At 32.1% G+C, this 15,329-nt stretch overlaps 2 protein-coding genes across 10 annotated transcripts; one reads left to right on the top strand and one right to left on the bottom strand.

Moving 5' to 3' along the window:
• Positions 1-768: 768 nt before the first annotated feature.
• Positions 769-6,404, top strand: LOC145042006 (uncharacterized protein At4g18490). Of its 9 annotated transcripts, none has more exons than XM_078990295.1 (16): positions 770-895; positions 1,548-1,611; positions 1,782-1,908; positions 2,140-2,325; positions 2,402-3,145; positions 3,306-3,494; positions 3,577-3,717; positions 3,795-3,923; positions 4,073-4,267; positions 4,491-4,668; positions 4,760-4,818; positions 4,911-4,953; positions 5,037-5,174; positions 5,567-5,679; positions 5,777-5,842; positions 6,186-6,404. In XM_078990295.1, exons 2-15 carry the CDS (start codon positions 1,548-1,550, stop codon positions 5,817-5,819), a joined length of 2,349 nt encoding a protein of 782 aa, XP_078846421.1. In that variant the 5' UTR covers positions 770-895; the 3' UTR covers positions 5,820-5,842; positions 6,186-6,404. The 9 variants fall into 9 exon arrangements, 8 of the variants coding, with proteins under 8 accessions (XP_078846421.1, XP_078846422.1, XP_078846419.1 ...); XM_078990296.1 differs by having other exon boundaries at positions 6,181-6,404; XM_078990293.1 differs by having other exon boundaries at positions 5,954-6,404.
• A 398-nt stretch (positions 6,405-6,802) lies between these two features.
• Positions 6,803-10,102, bottom strand: LOC145042007 (HXXXD-type acyl-transferase family protein). Its single transcript, XM_078990299.1, has 2 exons — positions 9,165-10,102; positions 6,803-7,534 (listed from the first exon to the last, which is right to left on the bottom strand). Exons 1-2 carry the CDS (start codon positions 9,965-9,967, stop codon positions 7,006-7,008), a joined length of 1,332 nt encoding a protein of 443 aa, XP_078846425.1. The 5' UTR covers positions 9,968-10,102; the 3' UTR covers positions 6,803-7,005.
• Between the last annotated feature and the right edge of the window lie 5,227 nt (positions 10,103-15,329).

Below are 15,329 nucleotides of genomic sequence, written 5' to 3'. Positions count from 1 at the left end.
AAAATGATTTTTGATCTACTTCTTCTGCTACAAAGGATTGTAAAAGTGATATGTAGACTTTCTAAAATTTTGCTTTAGAAAAAGGGCGAATTTTATATATGCCCTTCTTAAACCTCAAAATATCATATTTACCCAGCTTAATTTTTTAATATCATATTTACCCTTTATAAACCTTTAAAATATCATATTTGCTCAAATCATTTTTTATAATGTTTTTAATATTTTATAATCATTTTTTATAACTTAAAATTACTATAATAATTAAAAAATTTAACGATATTATCCTTACGTCTATGATAAACTTCTAAATTGTTGGAATGTCGTCATCTTGACAAACAAAAATGTTCATCTTCAACCTTCTCTATGAAATGTATATTTTGATTGTGTAGATTTTTTTTGTTGATTATATTGTAGATGAAGGATATTTTAGATATTACCATTGATATTTTGATTTTAAAAAGTGCATATACGGTATTTTGATACTTAAGAAGGACATATATATGATATTATGATATTTAAAAATGACATATATGATATTTTGAAATTTTATGAAGGATAAATATGATATTTAGAAATTTTATGAAGGATAAATATGATATTTAGAAATTAAATTGGATAAATATGATATTTTGATGTTTAAAAATGACATATATTAAATTCTCCCTTAGAAAAACAAGCTCACCCGATGATAATAACTAAATGTAAAAAAGTGAAAATGTGAAAAAGTGAAAGTAGTTACCCTCTCACTCTCAGGTCATTATCCCTAATTTTTTATTAGCTAACGTTCAAGAATCTTAAACCAACAAGCATTCCGGCAGTAGCGGTTCAAGCATTAGAGCGCCAAATCAGACAGACGCAAAACAAAGGCACAACGCTGCGGACAGCGAACAGAAAGGTATTTTCTCTCCATCTTCTTCCTGAATAGCAATTTTCAGTCGATTATTCATATATTGTATGTTTCTTTTCATTCGCTAGTTGATTCTGCTTAACGACGCCCCACTCTTCTGTTCGAATCGTTGAATCATGAAAAATCGCTAAGTATAGAGTAGATCTTGGAGCGTTTGGGAGGTTTGATCTCGAATGAAAAGTTTCATCATATTAGACTCAACTTTTACATTTGTAATTTAATCGAAACCCTATATGAATCGTATATCCTATCAGTGTTTAGTATCGCAAAATATTTGGACAAGTGGCCTCTGATGTTCAGTTTGATTTCTAGAGTTACTGGTTTCTAACTTTCTGTTAATCTATTGTAAGGTTTATAATACATATTACGTGTTTTGATGACTTTCACATAAGCGATGTAGATAGGTACTTGCCTGTTGCAATCAAGTCCTGATGGCAATCCATCTCTTCTACTAGTAAAAATATGAAGATACTTTTTGGATATAATGTTGCTCATCAGAAAGTGCAAATTTGTTCTCATTATTATTCATTCCAAACCGTTTCCATCATCTTATATTGCATAAATTTCTTCTAGATTTACCAACTATCCATCTCTGTAGTTTTATGTTGAAGCTAATAACATAGCATCAATTTGCTTGCAGATGTCAGAATCACAGAAAAAAGCAACTCCATCTGCCAAATCTAAAGAGAAAGGTTCACTGCTAGGTAACTTTTCAAAGAAGTTCTTAACCTTTCATATAGGAGTTAGTTGACAATCATAAGAGATTTTTTTTCCATTTAACATAGCCAATGTATGAATTTTGTAACTTTATGGATACATTGATCTCTAAGTAAGCATCTGTAACTATTTTGCAACTAATATTGTTGGTCCGTAGCAGATATAGACATTGGAGATGACTTTCTTGGCTCATGGAAGTCAATGTCCATGGCAGGCGATGGAATGGATTTTGACTTTGGAACAACCACCAAAGGCAAGAAAATGGATTTCAAATTTGACAAAATGTAAGCACTGCAAAACCTCAAAGTCATATATATATATATATATATATATATATATATATATATATATATATATATATATATATATATATATATATATCATCTTTGAAATTATTAATTTCATCTAATCTGGATAAACAGCTCAAACTTTGTATCTGGATTGAAGACTTACTGTTCATTACAGAGTTATGTATAACTTTTTTCATTAACATTCATGATATAACTTTGTTTCAGGGATATGGATTTCTCTCTTGATGCTGACTTTGATAAGTTGTCATCTTTCAAGACAGACATGTCTGATCTTGATATATCTTCTCCTATAAAAAAATCTGGAAAGTCAAAGGAAAAATCCAAAGAAGCATCTTCTGGTGGAGAGCGAGCAAAGAGAGATGACTTTGCATTCTCATTTGATTTTAATGAGTTAGTTTATAAAGTCATATTGGAGTTTATTTTTTCGTATCAGATACAATCAGTCACATGGTTTATGTATTTGCAGGTTTCCAGATTTAGACTTTGGGTCAACAAAGAAAAAGACAGATGAAAAGTGTGAAAAATCTGAAGATAAGGAAGGTTCTGTAGACGTTTTGGATAAAGATGCTGATGCATTAAAAGATGATGATATATCATCAAAGCATCCCATATCAAAGGCTGATACTGAAATGGAGAATATTAAGGATCCTGATCCCAGAAATGAAGATGACCACTTGAAATCTGTAACATATGAAAGCTCAAATGCTGAGGAACATGAGATACAGACAACACTTTCATCTGAGAAGATGATTTCATCTAGCCATGAGGAACCAACCCAAGAATCTCATTCATCAGAGGAGAGATCTTATTCAAAACCTCAAGCTCAAAAAGTTAAGCAAGATTTATTTGGTCAATCTTTAGATAATGTTTCAGAAGAAGAATCCGGAACTTCAGTAAGAATTATGAACACAAGCACAGGGAGTGAGCAGAGTGGTGATGTTAGGCCTGTGAATGAAGTGGTTACTAATAGAAGTTTACTACTGGAAAATCCATCAGCACATATGAATTCAGAAAGTCAAAAGAGGGAAATGTGCAAGGAAAGGGATCATAATGTCCTTATTGGCCATGTTGATGATGATAATAAAAGTAAAGATGATTCACATCTTGAAAGTTCCATGAAAACCGTGAAAGGCAATTTGACTCTTGGGGAAATGGTTGATAAGAGGAATGCAGATTCAGTTTCCAAACTTCATATGGGCTTGCTGGATGGGTGAGGCTATGTGTTATATTATAACTACACTCTTTATAGAGCATTATCTTTAAGAGTTTTGGGAATCTGCTTGAACATAAAATGTTTTTTTAATCTAATAGGCAACACCCTTTAGTCTTATGCTAGTGGTATGTGTAAGTGTGCTGCTGATCTTATGCAGTGGAACCACAACTAATGAGCTGGTTTTAGAGAAAGAAAGAGGGAATATTCCTACCCGATCAAAATATTTCAAGAAACAAAATGGAAGTGAATCTGAAAAGCAGCAGGCATCAGTCTCTTCAACAAAACTCATCTCTGTTGGCAATAAAAGAATGAGCACCTTACCAAATAATCCTCCACCTGGAAAAAGGTGAGTGTTTCATTTAATACAAGCAGCTTTATCAAATATTATGAAGAAGAAAATCCCATTCCCATGTGTAACAATTTTGCAGGGAGTTTGGTTCTAAGAGTGTAGAGTTTGGTAGCAAGTTTTCTGGTATATCAAGGCCACTACCCAATGTGGTAAGCAGAAACATTCCTCTTCAAACTAAGAACATAGAGACAGGTCATGCAAATGTCAGTGATAATACTCGGTGAGTCTTTGGTACTTAAAACAGAAGATTATTATAAAACAAAATTATTAATATCTTTTAATTATGGTTAATTGCAGGGAATGCTTGAATGCTGATAATATAAAACCGAGAAATGAACCAATGTCAACCACAATGGCACATAATATTGGTCCAACCAAGGAGGAACATGCATCAAGGGAAAGAGACCAAAATATCAATGCACTCAGGTTTGGTTTTGGTATTTTAATTGAAATCATTCTGCTTTAAGGCCCTGTTTGTTTAAAGAAGAATAACCCTTTTACAGAAATGTCATTTACTCTTTAATAATTGATGGAAATGCACACATCCAATAATATTTAGGGGGTTCTTTCTTTAGGTCTGATGTCCATCCATCCAATTCAGTGGAACAGTCAACAAAAGATCTCCCACAGAAAAGCCTAAATCCTGGGCTTCAAGCTACAAGCATGAAATCTACTTGTAACATTGGGAAAACTGTTGTAGAAAAGAAGCAGATATCACCTGCTAAAGCTGAGATTAGGGCATCTCAAGCTTCTACTCTAAGGGTTACTAGGTAGCATGTTTAATATTAATCTATTCTCTTCTGCATTAGGCCCCATTTGTTACACATGATATGACAAAAACTGATTTTTGTGTCCCACCGAATAAGGAGGAACAAGGTTTCACTCTCAATCTTTTGTTTGTGCAAAAGACGTAAATGCCCTCCTCATTTGTATTATCGAAAATAGCCATCTTACAATTTTTTTTTTTTGCTTACCATTCATCTTGTAATGCAGAGCTACAGAACCAAAGTTAAAGCCACTCAGTTCTATGTTAGCAAAGGGTCCTCCATTAATGGGAAACAAAGAGCAAGGTTTGGAATTGCAAGGAAAAATGGTGTTCAAGAGGAACCCTTCTGTTGACATAAACAACCAAACACCATCCACTCCAACTCTGAAGCGTAAAACATTTGAGGTTCTTTTACTACTTCTTTCATCATCACTCAATTCTCTCCAAAACAAGGATTATAAAACTTAATCAAGTTTTATAATGATTAATCATGCAGGCATCTGTTGGAACACCAACATTCACTCCATTAAAGCGTCTCTCTACATCACCCTACAGGTCCTATATTTATATATATTATTATACCTTTATGTAACAAATAAATTCTTTCACTTTAATCTTGTCTAAACCTATCCTTCATTAAAAATCAGCAACAATATAACACCATTATCAGAAAAAGCTGTTGAGAAACAGGTACATAAGCTACAAACATATTTGGGTCACTTCCAAAGTGGTGTTAATTATTAATGTAAAACTTTCTTGTTTTCTAATTATAGATTGGCAACCATGCCAGCATGGCAAATGAGAAGTCGCCTAGGGTTGACATTTCTACCCTTGAAATGGAGATATATTCTGCATCAGAAAATGATGCCCTTTTTCAACAGGCTGAGGCATGTTCCAAGGAACTTGATGTTGTAAGTATTGCTAGCAACCTACTTTACTCTTTCTATCAATGTAGGCAATTTACTATGTTTTTAACCCATCACACCAATGCACTTACATTCCTATACCCACAATAGCGTTGTACTTACTTCTTTTAGAGCTAATAATAATAATGTGATCATAAACTTTTATAAATGAACTTTTATTGTTTTCCTAATATAGCAACATCTTTACATTTCTTTACACATAATATGCCTACATACATACCATTTCTTACCCATAATAGCTATGTGAATGTAACATAGAACATGTAAGCATTTCACTTGGTTCATGTTATACATTTCTATTTTGGTTATAAAAGAATATAAGCATATTGGTATTATGGGTAAAACAAGTATCAACCAGACTTGTTTTCTGTATGCAGATATGTAACATGCTGAAAAAGAAGCATGAGGAGGCAAAGGATATACTTGTTCGAGCTATTGTCAATAACAATAATCTCCTCATGCTTAATCATCCTATCTATCAACAAAAAATATCCTTCTTCTTTTTTTAGTTTTAATCCTTGTTTCCTTTTCAAAAAGAGTTACACTTTTATATTATTGTTCAAATCCTTAAAATATATTCGATACATCAGCATTGTTCAGAAATTTGCTGCATCGCTGAGCCTTAACTAAAACTGCAACATGTTTTGAATCAGGTATTTGGCCCTGTTATTTTTTTTTTTCATTTAAATGCTGTCTTGCACACATGGGCTTTTTGGTCTTTTCCTTCTTTATGATCATTTTCTTCCTTCATGTGCAAGGAAAAGATCAAAAAGACCTAGTCTGGAAGGCACATGAATGGGGTAAACGAACTTGGTGAGAGGGACCAAAAAATGTTATGAAAAAGTTAAATAGGGACCAAAAAGGAAAAACAATTTCTTCTTGGACTAATACCAAAAAATCAGCTAAGAACAAGTATAATAAATGTAGCTTACTCAAAAATAAAGTAGTACCTTTCTATAAATGATGTTTCTGTAAGTTGCTATGATGATAGAACAGGAGTTTTGTTTGCTTCTGTTCTGGTAGAAGAATTGTCAGGCTGTGAAGATTTCAGGTACATGTCTTTTGTTGCCCCTTTTCTTTTGTATTTTAATCAAATTTAGCTATTCAAGTGTCATAATAATGTAGACTTTTGTTAGAAAATGGCTATACTGATTGAATTACAGTGGATGGTAATGAAGTAAGGTCTGAATAAGCGACACCCTATCATTCTTTTTATATTTTTATGTTCCATGAACTTTGCTTTGAGTAAATTACACCGGATTGAACTAGATTAGACAACCTTTCTAGGCTAATTTGGATGATGAAAATAAAAGGGGCATTTACGTCTTTTATATAGATGAAAGATTGAATTTACAAATCCTAAGTTTATTTTATATATATTTGAAATGATAATAAGTTTCAATCAAAAATTAAATAAAATAAATTATATTAAAATTTAGTACAGCCAATGCTAGATTGCCACGTGTCAAGTTGAAAGACATCAACATAAACAAGTTGGTCCCTTTCTTTCATTTTTAGTTCGTTTTGGCTTGTTGATCAAAGTTGGCCCACCGACCATTTTATATAGTCCTTCCTTCCAAGAACATAAAAGAATGATTCAAAGTGACACATGGTACTGGAATACGAATTTGTTACAAAGGGAACTCATTTTCAGCCAACTATTCTCCAACAATAATACATTATGTTGTGCTATTTAAGAGATAACACTAATTGAATGATCAAAAATACCATCCAACCATGCACAAGATTGTTCTAGAGTGCTACTTGCAAGTAGCAATTGATTCACGACCTTTTCACTCACGTTACAAGTACAAATCTATGCAAACTCCATATTCACAAACTTTTCCATCTCCCCTCTAAATCCAACAACCGCATCCTTATGAATATATAACAACACCTTAAACCCATCTTTCTTCCCCTGAGTAGCTGCCGAATACGGCAAGAAAAAACACGGTTCACTACTCCCAAGAAGGTTTCTGGACAAGGGTATAACTGTCACCGGACCACCCCACCCAAAGTCAACCGTTGAATGACCCAAGTGCCGCCAGTCAGTCACCGCACTTACCCATTTTCCGGCGTTAATCCCTTTTTCGTAATTTAGTTCCTGGAAATCGATAAACGAGTGAACATATTCATCGCTCACGTTTCTCTTGCTCTTTTTGATGAGTTGGGCTGTTTCCCAAATGGGTTTATCAATTAGATCTCCCGCTGTGGTTTGTGCATACATAGGAACGCAACCGTTGCCCCAGTAGCCGGCGGGTAGTGGTGGCTGAATTACCCTCCTTATGTTCACTGCATAACCAAATTTTACCTCTTCCTTTGTTGGAGTCTTCGAGGCTTTCACCCTGTTTTCATAAATGTTAAATAATTAATTTTAAAAGCTACGGATGTAAATGGGAACCAATGGTTTATGTTGGTTTATTTAAGTTTAACAGGATATATACAAATGGATAAAAGAAAGAATTTTATTTTTTGTGTTTGTTTATGAAATTACCTTGTTCATGTTGATTCGGTTGTATCGGTTAAAATACTAAACGAGCAAACATTAACAAATAAAAATCAATATGATCAAACACAATAAGAATGGAGATAAACAAACATAAACAAATGCATAAACGACTGGACTTGCGCGCACTGCAGGCAGGGAAGTATTGGTTTTAATCTGCATGTTTAAGATTGCATTTGTATAGGTTTTAATCTGATTGTACTAGTGGCAACCCATTATGGAAATCCGTAATTCATTACGAAAAATTCCAACCCTTTATCAAACTATATGCGATTTTCTAAGGCTATTTTCGGATTTTTTAGCTAAATCTTTGAAAGTCGGACTATATTTGTTTTTTCTCCTATAACTATTCTTTAGTACTATTAACCCTAAGTTCGAATATAAAAATGTCCAAGCTTATCAAGTACAATGATTACGTGCAATAAATCAATAAGTCACTAAATTGTTAATATTGTTTGTGTCAAGTTATTTTTCTCCTAAAGTTAATGAGTATCTATACACTAAAATGACTAAATAGCACAAAATAAACATTTTTTTAGAAACCATGACAAAATAATCATTGAAATTTCTTTATGAATGGTCCTTTTTATTTGTTATTTTTTTTGCATATTAATTAATACTTCTGCATAATAATTTTAAAAAACCTAATAATTCCTGCCAAAAAAAAAAAAAAAAAGAATTGCAAAGTATTTAATCATGTTTTTGCAAAATATTAATTTTGCAAAAGAGCTATGGAAAACTTGCTAGTTTGCATTTATTTATTTATTTATTTTGCAAAATAAAGTAATTTCACATAAAGAATTTTGTGAAAATGATTACTGAATTTTTTATCAGTCAATGAATATTTTCCGATAATGGTATTGTACGAGTACTTAGACTTTTCTACTAACAGTCATACACGATAACGCATTATTTTCTAATAATAGTGATGCAATTGGGTGATTGTAATTTAAGAAACTTCTAAAAACTAAAACTTAATATTACTGATTGATGATACATCTTAATAGCATGTCTTGTATTTCTTTTGTCAGATGAATGGTGGTAATAAATTAAAGATTATTTAAGGAAATATAAAAATATTTATTTTGTACCTTTATAACCATGCACTATGAATCAGTGTTAACTAACGGGTCCACTCATTCAAACAAACAGTGGATGAAATGGTACAAGATTTTCATTGTGATGACGAGCGATGGTACATGCGAACATTATAATTCTATGTACATGATCTTTTGGTTTAAAATAAAACTTTTTTATCATATCATTTAGTTTTTTGGTTTTAAATTTTTATATCTTTTTTTAATAGTTTAACACATTAACATAATTCATCATAAATAATGCTATATTGGTATCTAATTTACGGTTTAAAAAAATTATTGTGTTATATTTAGGTTTCAAAAGGCATATGTTTGAAAATTAATAAAAAGAAAATGCCTTTGAAAATGACGTCTAACGACAAATCAATGTACCTTGCTTGCCATAGAACAGCACCCAAAGCTTCAAAAGTGGTGAAGCTCGAACCGGACTTTTCTTGTAAAAAAATCTTAAACCGGTCCAACCACTCATCTTTCACATTACAAATCTCTCTAACCACATCTTCATTCGACCCCAAATACGGCACGAAATCCTTATCCAAAGACAAAAACTCTTCAATAGGAAACTCCGTCCTAGCCGGTTCTCTCGGCCCAAGCAACTTCGACCGGTCCCAAACCGGTTCAACTTTCAATTCACTCTCACCTCGAGCAATCTCAGCCATCGCATTGAAAAACAACGTGGCACCAATCCCATCACAAAGAACATGGTGAACCGCTGCACCAAGAGTAAACCCGCCGCAACTAAACCGGGTCACCTGTAACATCAACACATGGGTCAACCGGGCTTCTTGATCCGGGTTCGGGACCAACAGTTCAATAAATTCCTCATCGGCATCATCAAGGTAGTTCACAGAGCTCAACGGGGAGTCAACAGTGGCCGGAATGACTGAGACTCCACTACCAACACTGCAATGGAGTTCAAACCGGCCGTCGCTTTGACGGCGGTGGAGAGATCCGGTGTATTGATAGAACTTGACGAGGGCGGTGGAGAGAGCGGCGGTGATGACATCAAAGGGGTCGGCATTTTGATGGTCGGCGGCGGCGTAGGCTCGGACGTAACGGAATGGAACGTTCATGTTGCGATCGGTGTCGAGGTGGGAGAGAGGGAGGATGTGGTCAACGGTGAAGGGTTGGTGTTGAGGGTAGACGATGGTGGCGATTGAGACTTTGACATCCATGATCACGGTGGTTGGTGGTGGTTAGCAAAAGCAACAGTAACTCCGATGATGATGTCTACTCATTTTCTTGAACTCGGTTTGGAAGACTTTATAGCATTGTAATAGTGGTTGGGTACTTGGGTGTTACAATGGACGTGGAGATTTAGGCATCGTTGATTGTTCCTCGACAATGGTATGTTTGTTTTGTTTTTATTAATAAAATAAATATTTAATCGATTTCTCTAATGGCAAATAATGGAGGTATTGAATCTTTTAATTATAATTTTTTATTAAAACTTGTATATCTAAAATTGGTGGTTAATTGGTTGCATTAGTGTTAAATACTTGAATGAATCCAGTTAAGTTTTCGTAAAAGTTATTGATGAACACAATGTTAAATTACATAGTCTCCAATACGTTATAAGTTAATGGTATTATATAAATACACTATCTTTCTTTCTTTCTTTTTTTTTTTTTTTTTTTTTTTTTTTTTTTTTTTTTTTTAAATGAAAACCAAGCAAACAAACATGTCATGCATTTTGGAAGTTAGGGGTGGATCATGATTCGTTCCTACGGAAGAGGGGCAGATCATGCCTATTGTCATCTTGTATCAGGATTTTTCTTTATTTGTTTTTTTATATGATTAATAAACTCAAATTAAGCGTATATTAATGAAAATGATCAATGATTTAATAAAAATGATCAACTTTTTTGTTTGGGAAAATTGCATATTTGTCCGGAAATTTCAAACTAACTTTATGTCACACTAAAAGTATTTTTCTAGCAAAAAAAAAAAAAAAACACACACACATACATATCAATCTCGATTTCAGACCAAAAAAAATATAAAAAAAATTGTTCGGAAATCTCAAAAACAAGTCTGAAATCTAACAAAAAGTTAAATCTTAACAAATGAGAAATAGACATGATATGAAAGCTTAAAATATGACATCTTATTGAAAAAATGTGATATTAACAACGCAGAATGACAATTTCGGATATGATTAAAGAGAGTTTGTTTGGTACCAATGATAAAAAATACATATTATATATTTTAATCAATCCAAAATAACAAACAAAAATATCACTTTTTTCAAAACCCAAAAAACTATGCTTTTGACTTTCATTGAAAACTAGGGAAGAATCCCTGCTTTGTGGGATTGGATACGCCAAAGAAATGGACAAAACAACAAGATTTTACATTGAATTAATTACATTAAACCTGTTTTCTAGTCCCATATTAGAAGCATATTTTTTCTTTATGTTAAAAAAAAAAAAAAAAAAAAAAAACTTTTGGGAACATTTTCCCCAATTGCCATTTTTTTTTTAAATGGAAGGTAGACCATATTGCCTCTTATTCTTATTATTACTCAAAAATTTCAAAACATCATACCAAGAGTCATAAACATTCAAATGAACACTGCTGCATTTATCCAGAAAAAGTCCATAATGCCATCCAAAATTATAATTTTCCCATGTCTTTAAACCATCAAACTTTAGAAAAAGACCGAAATACCTGTTAAAAATTTTATTGGACAAATATGAATAAAAAATTCAACAGAAAAACAAGTAGCTTTATGACTAGGCAACTAAAGAAACACTAATCTGTCTTAGAGTCTGAATCTTCATCATAAGTAAAATGTTCACCATGTTTGGATTCTTCATCATCCTAAACAATAATTTATATTTTTAATGTGATACAAACCAAAAAAGCAGCAACACACATAAGTAGAAAATATCATAATCAGAAGTTGAAAATTTCGGTTGTGGTTGGGCTAATTGGATCCGAGTATAATGATGTTAAAGGCGTGAAAGTACATTGCTATTTACTGCATTTACCACATAAACATGGAAAATGCACCGAATGACAATGACTTTGGTTTTTGGTAAAAAAATAAAACAAATTGCAAAAAACAAAAAAACAAATAGCAATGTATTTTGTTTTTTGATAAAAAAAACGAAACGAAATTTCAATCTTCTGGATCATTGTTATATAACATTTGAATTAAACGTGCTCTTTCTTAAACTCATCCTCATCTATCTGCACAACCTAGAAATAATTTTTTTTTTTTTAAATATATACCTTTATAAAATGGCATGAAAGAAAGCAGGAGTATCAAAAACTGATAACCATAACATATAATCAATACAGTGATACACATCAGATTATCTTTGAATTGCTAGGAAATATTCCTACATAACATACTGCATTTTTCTGGTTCATAGAAATCAAGATTCAATTTCTATTCCCAGTATCTATCTAGTATCCATGTAAGTACTACAAAATTCTCAACCCATAGCCCTTACCCCCATTGTTTCCTACATCATTTACAGATGGATCTATAAAATTCTTTGATGATGTGGTCACACGAAGAGCGAAGGTGAAATATGGGAAGGTGCGAGGCGAGAGATTTGAGGCGGTGGATGGTTACGTCGAGGGATTAAACTAATCAAAGTAGAACCCGTGTACACGATAAACAGTACCGTTGACTGCTGAAGAAATATATATATATATATATATATATATATATATATATATATATATATATATATATATATATATATATATATATATAGGTTATAATGTGGAATGACATCTACCGTGTGATCGTAAGGACAATTCTAAACCAATAGATGAATATAATGGATGAAATATGATTTGAGGGTCTATGATATTACAACGAAGTAACATGTATCATATAGTTATCCAAATTTTATTGTAAGGGTATTTTAGTATTTTAAACTATACTTTAAAAAGGAAAATATCGAATTTTAAGGGATAATTAATTTATCCAAATTTAAAAAAATCTGAATTTTTTTAAATTAATTCAATTTTAATTGTAATGTAATTTTGTAATCATAAAAAAAATTTATTCTATCATAATGAAAACGATATTCTGTGATAATGATATTTTATAAGAATGTCAATCATAAACTAATAAAGACTTATAATTTAGCAATGGTTTAATTTAAAAACCAATCAAATATTCTTATAGAATTTAGGGTTAATAATCTTTTTAACTTAAAAAATCAAATATTCTTGGGAATAAGTTGATTTATGGCATTAAATTCTAAAAAACATTACAAACTTCCTGCTACTATTCTATTAGAATATAAGAAATACAATTATTAAAGAACAACAAAATCATATCCTCTTCTTACACAATATATCCTCTGTTGTAGAATATTCTTAAACAAAATCTTAGCATAATATACTTGCTGTAGAATATTCTTTAAGAATGAAACATTTGTTTTCCATTGCCAATTATCATAATTTCGTGCCTCGAATTTCAGCCCAGTAGAGAGAATATGAACTTTTGTATCCCAAAATCTATAAATTGGATATATCTTGTAGCTCAAAATTTATGGAATAAAACAGATACAATGGTGAGTAAATTGTTCATTAGTCCTATTGGAAAGATTATAAATGTTTGATGATATGTCAACAAATATAGTTTGAGATGTAATCAAGATCTTGAAAAAAAAAAGTAAAATGCATCATATTATGGATTCTAATCCTTAATAACAAATTCACAAATAACAAACAAAATCATCCAAACAAAACATTTGTAAAGAATCAATAAACCAAAAGCACAAGTACATTTTAAATTCTAACAGAATGTGTATATGATATGGAATGTAAATATTCTTGAATCCAACAAACCACCCTCCTGGTTCCTAAAATATATACATAACACTTTCAGTTGTATGATATGGATTGTAAAGATTCTTGAATACTAGAGTGCAATAACATACATATACAATGAAAACAACAAAAGTCTAAAGAGAATCGATGTGAACTTATTGTTTTTGTTACCTTTGACATAGGAGACAAACTTGGTAGGTTCATATTTTTATCGAACAGTTCAAAAGACATCATGTATCATCAGATTTATTAGCTTCTTGAACTCCCTGAAAATGATGTTGCTATGTTTTTTTCTCCTTTTGGGACCTTCAGATTGTGATAGCTTCGAAAGAGAACCGATTCCCTGCCTTTATACTTTCACTCTTGTGCGATTAAAAGCTTTCTTATGTATTCTTGAACCCAAAATCGGAGAGTGACCGAACATGAAGTTGTAGCTGTGAGATTTAGAGTTTTCAAAAAAATTGTGCGAGCTTTCCTCTCTTTAGAACCTGAAACCCTAGATGCCATTCATCGAAAATAATCTATCTCCATTAAAAGATTGTGCTAGGACTCATCTTTTTCTCATTCCTTTTAGTCGTCAACGACCTCCACCACATCACATCCCTTTACATGTTCTGCCTCATCGTCTATGTATGTGGATATAAATCGAAAATTGAGGCATTATATTGTTGAACCGCACTCCCACTAATCTTAAGTGCTGCGAATTTTGGGGTTTCATGGAAATATGAATGGATTCATTGAGTTGGGATCGTGCCTGTGTATAGAAGAAAGAAAAAGAGGCGGATATGGTTGCTGAGATAAGTTGGGATTTAACACCCCGTTCCCGAGTTCAAGTTAAAGAGAGAAAAGAAAAGAAATGGGTGGAAGTGGGAGGAAAGTAAGAGAAATTGCTGTTCCCGAGTTTCATTAAAGGAGGGAAGTGGAAGGAAATGGAGGGATCACTTTCCCTCCTAACTTTCCTTCCGATTTGGAAGGATTTAGAGAGAAAGAACGAAATGTTTAACTTTCCTTTCATTTCTCTCCAACTCGGGAACACAAAACACAAATTTCTTTTCCTTTCTCTTCTCTTCTTTTCTCCCCTTACTTTCTTTTCTCTTCTCTTTTTTTCTCTGCTACAACTCGGGAACGGGGTGTAAGGGATTTTAATACCGAATTCCTTGATTTGAAGGAATATTAAATGTTTTTAAATAGTTACTATAATTAAAGTCAGATAAGATTACTAAGATTACTGTTATATTCTTATTTTATTTATTAATTATTTAATTTTTCCTAAATTCTTATTAATTCCTACGTCCATTCCATACAATAGATATCCATCCACATATGAAGCTATATATATATATAGGATGGTTCAATTGAGAAAAAAAAAATTGAGAATGGAGGAATCATTCTCAGCCAATCATTTAGTTAGCATTTTAATTTAAAATATACGGTGACAAACTTGTAAATATGATATGATATCCTTCAATCCAGAAATCTTCAATTAAATCATCGATCAACATCATCTAATATTAATCAATCACCAATCTTCGTCAAAAACACGTTCATCAACATCATTCAACAGTAGATAAAAAAAATCGTTTTTAGTTCTTTCAATCCAACCTTCAACTATGCTTGAATACGAGAATATCTTCAACATCTACGAGTAATTTTACTTCCGGTGTCATTAGATCAATATCATCGATAATCAACAACAGTTTCACTTCATATCATACATTCAACATCGATCATCAAACA

Source organism: Lactuca saligna, chromosome 4 (genome assembly GCF_052625555.1).
Source record: "Lactuca saligna cultivar CGN05327 chromosome 4, ASM5262555v1, whole genome shotgun sequence".
NCBI classification, from domain to species: Eukaryota; Viridiplantae; Streptophyta; class Magnoliopsida; order Asterales; family Asteraceae; genus Lactuca; species Lactuca saligna.
Note: the sequence above shows the minus strand (reverse complement) of the source record. Positions and strands in the feature narration are given on the sequence as shown.

Bases quoted from the DNA above. Each gene is read 5' to 3' on its own strand.
- LOC145042006 (XM_078990295.1), top strand. From the start codon at position 1,548: ATGTCAGAATCACAGAAAAAAGCAACTCCATCTGCCAAATCTAAAGAG. The intron at 1,612-1,781 runs GTAACTTTTCAA...GTTGGTCCGTAG, and splicing joins AGAGAAAGGTTCACTGCTAG to CAGATATAGACATTGGAGAT. The intron at 5,680-5,776 runs ATCCTTCTTCTT...TATTCGATACAT, and splicing joins CCTATCTATCAACAAAAAAT to CAGCATTGTTCAGAAATTTG.
- LOC145042007 (XM_078990299.1), bottom strand. From the start codon at position 9,967: ATGGATGTCAAAGTCTCAATCGCCACCATCGTCTACCCTCAACACCAA. The intron at 7,535-9,164 runs GTACATTGATTT...TTATGAAAACAG, and splicing joins GCTGTTCTATGGCAAGCAAG to GGTGAAAGCCTCGAAGACTC.